The sequence below is a fragment of the Nothoprocta perdicaria genome, unplaced genomic scaffold (genome assembly GCF_003342845.1).
Source record: "Nothoprocta perdicaria isolate Ctin4 unplaced genomic scaffold, notPer1 scaffold_241, whole genome shotgun sequence".
NCBI lineage: Eukaryota > Metazoa > Chordata > Aves > Tinamiformes > Tinamidae > Nothoprocta > Nothoprocta perdicaria.
The window spans coordinates 646,692-651,990 of record NW_020455468.1 but is presented as its reverse complement, the minus strand read 5'-3'; the positions used below and the strand labels follow the sequence as shown (position 1 = coordinate 651,990).

At 37.3% G+C, this 5,299-nt stretch overlaps 1 protein-coding gene across 1 annotated transcript in view; it reads left to right on the top strand.

Annotated features, from left to right (window-relative positions):
* The window catches only part of CDH9 (cadherin 9), a 65,831-nt gene extending 61,002 nt beyond the window's left edge, over positions 1-4,829 (top strand). Inside the window, exons 9-11 of the mRNA XM_026039802.1 lie at positions 835-952; positions 1,048-1,299; positions 4,156-4,829. Of these exons, the coding sequence (XP_025895587.1) occupies positions 835-952; positions 1,048-1,299; positions 4,156-4,643 (858 nt within the window). The 3' untranslated portion in view covers positions 4,644-4,829. The remainder of the gene's footprint in view (positions 1-834; positions 953-1,047; positions 1,300-4,155) is intronic.
* Positions 4,830-5,299: the final 470 nt, after the last annotated feature.

The window sequence follows — 5,299 nt, the reverse complement described above, 5'->3', positions numbered from 1 at the left end:
GGAAGGAAGGAAGAAGGAAGGAAGGAAGGAAGGAAGGAAGGAAGGAAGGAAGGAAGGAAGGAAGGAAGGAAGGAAGGAAGGAAGGAAGGAAGGAATCAAAGACATCAAATCCTTATTGTATGTGTTTATGTATGAACACTGGTACACATTTGCACACATTTTTATAAACAGGGAAGTCTGCCCAATTCAGAATTATTGCTGAGGTCTCTCTTCTCGATTCACACTACTCTAAATCTATGCTGTTGCTATTATCCTTTTCTCTCAGCTAGACTTTACTTGACAGCCCTTTTTAGAGCATCTATAAAACTCCATAGCCAGCGATACCACTTGAGGAGCATATAAACCTCTTCCTTTATTATCTTTGGACAGCTGAGCATCCTGCCAGTGCAATACTCCAATTTATTTCCAGGAGCAGATGAGGTGGATTAGGAGTTACACCCACTTAACATCTGGTTTACATCCAACTCTGAGTCTTCACTATGTAAAGCCACAGAAAGTTTACAGCTTATTCAGAAGGGCAGTTGTACCTGCATCACTGTGAGACATGGACTAGAAATCAAAGCAGTTTCTGTCTTTCATTGAAGACTGAGTCCTTTTTTGTCTGCTGTTATGTGTTTGAACAACAAACAACAAATAATCTTTTTTTTTTTTTTTTTTTTTTTAACTGTCATCTTTCCTATGTCTCCTATGTTTATGGGAAGAACATTTCTCCTAGGATATCAGTTTGTGCCTTCAGATAGAATTTCACTGTATTTTTCCTGTACTCAAAAAGCAGAGATCTTGTTTCAAACAAACAAGGACCTTAAAATTCATGCAATTTTGTCTTCCTTATAGCTGATACAGACGGTGAGTGCAGTTGATAAGGATGAACCTGCTCGAGGACACAAATTTTTCTTTGAGTTGGTGCCAGAATTTGCTGTTCATCCAAACTTTTCCATTGTTGACAACAAAGGTAAGTACTGATCAATAAATACCCTCCCCCTCTATGCCCCATGCTACATACAACTTCATCCCTGAGCACGCATTTATTCTACTCTTCCATCCTAGATAACACAGCAGGAGTTATGACTAGAAGAAATGGATACAGCCGCAGCAAGATGAGCACCTATCTCTTGCCTATCATAATATTTGACAACGACTACCCGATCCAGAGCAGCACGGGCACGCTGACCATCCGCGTGTGCGCCTGCGACAGCCGGGGCAACATGCAGTCCTGCAACGCCGAGGCCCTGCTCCTCCCCGCTGGCCTCAGCACAGGGGCGCTCATTGCCATCCTCCTCTGCATCCTCATCCTGCTGGGTAAGCTCCTTTCATGCGGTATTTATCATCAAATGGGTGAAGCGCTGGTCACTTCCAGACTCCTAATGTTCTCCAACCTTTTATTCATGTGACATTGCAAAGAAATATTTCCTATCTTTTATATGTATATATACATATATATATATGTATTTAACCCTGACTATTTTCTAAAGGGGGAGAGGAGGTGGCAGAGTGGAAAATGAAGTTACATACAGGCTGTTTCTCGTTATTACTAAGCATAAAAATGTGAGAAATAGTGTTATTTAAATGGAATAAAATTGAAAATCTAAAACCAGTTCTGGATACCAAGCTCATATGAGTAATAAATATCATACACTGCATACAGAACTTCATTTAAATCTAGGTCCTTTAAACCCAAGTCCTGCTCCATGGTACATTTATCAGTGATTAAAAGATGATCAATTATACTAATCATTAATCACGAATCATTTGTAATTTTATTCTCAGAAAATATTTAGCTTAAAAGAGTAGCAGAGAAACATTCAAATGCTTATGAGTTGTAGTGAGCTCAGCTGATTGCATAAAGTGTGAGCACAGATGAGTTTGATATTTGGAGAGCAGAACTAGAAAGATGAGGGATAAATGAAGGACCCAGATTAAATGTTAGCACATAACCTGGGATTAATGACATGAAAATTGTAACCTGCATTATGACTCTTCATTCTCTGCTTCCCTGTCAAATTTTGTGTTTGATCTCTTTCTCTTCCCACCAAGTGCACAGTGAAAAGCATAAACACGATTTCTAAATGCATTTCTAAAGCATTCTAATGCATTTCTAAAGAGAACACTAGTTGATTTTGGTTTTAGACTACTAGCAAGATCAACTAGATTCACACTACCTATAGCAAACATTCAAAGGACTACAGAGGCAATAAGAACAGTAGGACAATATATGAGAATTACATCTATTCTGTGGAATATAGAGCTGGTTTTCCATATGGCTGAGGTTTGAGCACCTCCTGAGCATGCTTTTGATCCTTCAGGACAATGTATTGACACAGTCTGAGGAGCAGCACTTGTGGCATGGGATGAGCAATCATGTCCTGCATCTGACTCTCTGTCTTGCCATCTCAAGTCTATGAATGAGTTCATATTTGAAGTGACTTCAAAGAATCAGTATGGTTTGAAAAGGCCTTTGAGTCCAACTGTAAACCCTTCAACACCATACCTGATAAACCATATCCCTAAACGCCTCTTGTACACTATTCTTGAACATTGCCAGGGTTGGTGATTCCACCACTTCCATGGGCAGCCTCTCCCAATGCTTCTTCACTTAACGCTCCAACACAGAGCATGAGATGTACTATGAAACTATTACACCAATTCTATTATTATGAAAATATCACACTTAAGAGATAGAGTGCTTTGTTAGAGGAATTTTTGTTTTAAAACAAACCCCACCCACACTCATAGTTAGTACACTTAGTACCACAGCAATACTGCATGAGACTCAGAACAAACTCAGGGACCAATGTACTATGTAAAACAAGAGAGGCCACTTTGTGCCTCTTGGTCTCAGGGTCAGAGATCTTGATTTATTTAGTGTTGCAGACATAACCAAAGCCAGAGTGCTGTAAGGCTGAAGAGTGACTAAACAGAACATCTGTGGTACAGCTGGTGTGGATCCTAGTGCTGAGCTTAATTACAGTTCAGAGAGACAGTAGTGGGGTAGACTGGTGTCACCATCCAAAGAGTAGGAGAGGCACATTATGTACCTGTCTGTGCAAGACACTTTTCCATAATGACCTTTTATTGATCTGCCCTCACAGTTAGTTGTCTCCATAGGAAGTTGTCTTTCATAGGAAGTTCTTAAATATATTGAGTGGGTTATTGCTCATCTAGCATTAGAAAAACTTCAAAGGAATGGTTCCTATGCACATACAAAGTCACAAACAAAACAGAACAGGCTTTATATTCACAACATTGTATGCAGATCTCAGTTCATCTCTGCCTTCATCATGTCCATCCTTTCCTTCTATTCACCAGCACTCAAGTTAAAAAAAGTAAAGGTAAAAAAAACTTTGCTCAGCACTGTTGTAATGCATTTAAGTATGGCTTGGCATCCACTGTTATGCCCCATGCCCAGATGACTCTGATGACTGCCAGTATTTACTCCAGCTACTGGAGTTAGGCTCAAGGTCTTAAACACATTTTATCACTTAATTGTTACTGAAATCAATAGTATTTAGGTACTGGAATGTATTTACAAATCTTAACAACAGTTTTTCATGTCCCTCCAAAGAAGCTGATTTCAGCTTCAATCTCTGCCCCTGCAAAAGAAAGAGCTATTCACCTAAGTTTCTTAAACTACGAGATCATCTTTTTAAAGAGAAACAACAGCAAATATCCTTTGGGTTCTTATTTTCAGAAAGAATTGTGAATCCCATTTTCAAAAGTGAATTAGGCACTTAGGAATACCTAAAACCTAGCTTTCAAATGCACAAATTACTTTTGCAAAAGAAACTACTTTTGATAAAATTACCCTTGCAGACTGCTAGGAAGGCAGCACTACACAAAACTAAATTGAAGTCAAGCATTAGTAGGATAATTTTTTTTCTCTGCTTTTCAACATCATCTTAATAGTAAAATGTATCTACATCAAATACATAATATTTTAATTATTACTAGCTGTCAGAACAGATATTAACAGTTATAAATATATTAATATTTTATTCTTTTCAATTTAACTTAAGGCTACCTTTTGTCATTACTGTCCTGTTAAGCAGCCTATGCTAACTACAAAACTTTTCATGAAGCACAGATAAAGCAAAATATTTTATCCTCTATTTCACTACTAACTACCCATCTCTGTATTCATCTTTTGTTTCATTCCAGTATTAGTTGTCTTGTTTGCAGCCCTCAAGAGACAGCAGAAGAAAGAACCCTTGATTATCTCAAAGGATGATGTTCGAGATAACATAGTGACCTACAATGATGAGGGAGGTGGGGAAGAAGATACTCAGGCTTTTGACATTGGCACCCTAAGAAACCCAGAAGCAAGGGAGGAAAGTAAGATGAGAAGAGATGTCATCCCAGACACCATATTTCAAATAAGACGGACGGCACCTATTTGGGAAAACATTGACGTCCAGGATTTTATTCATCGAAGGCTAAAGGAAAATGATTTAGACCCAAGTGCACCTCCTTATGATTCACTAGCAACATATGCCTATGAAGGAAATGATTCCATAGCAAATTCACTCAGCTCCTTGGAATCACTTACCACAGATGGCAACCAAGATTATGATTACCTCAGTGACTGGGGACCTCGGTTTAAAAAACTAGCAGATATGTATGGTGGAGAGGAAAGTGATCGAGACTGAGAAAGTAATCTGTGACCTGGTCAGTGTTAGTGGAATTAATGTCTATGTTACTAGATAAAGTGGCCTAATCTCTTACTTGGGAAAAAAATACAAAAAATAGGTGTTGTCTTAGTAAGGGTTTGCTTAATCAATAAGTCAACGTGAATGAATATGAATGAATTAGATTTACGAAAATCTATAATTCACTCTGCCTGAAAACCTCTGAAAAAAAGGTTTTCATTGACAATAAAAATAGAATAAAAGGCTTTTTGTGCCTTTAATAATCAGATGGAAATTTAATTTTTTTTTTTAGTCGCTTTGCATTATCTTTCCTACTAGCTGGAACATGGTGCACCTGCATTGTAACATAATCTCAAAAGTATACTTAAAAAAGATTGATATTACTGACATATTTATTGAGTTAAAGAATGTCTGTGTGTTGATTCATCCTGATATTTTTATATATGTATATTTATATTTTTGTATTTTTATTAAATAAATTAGTATTTATAAAAACACTACTTATGTACTTTGTTAATGACAAAGAACTGTCCAACATTTTTGAACAACAGCGAAATATTTGTTGTGCAATTCTTTATATTCAAATATGTCTCTTTAGATGGAATTTGTGCTAGAAATGTATATGCTAGAATGATATGGATAGAGTTCTCTGTGAT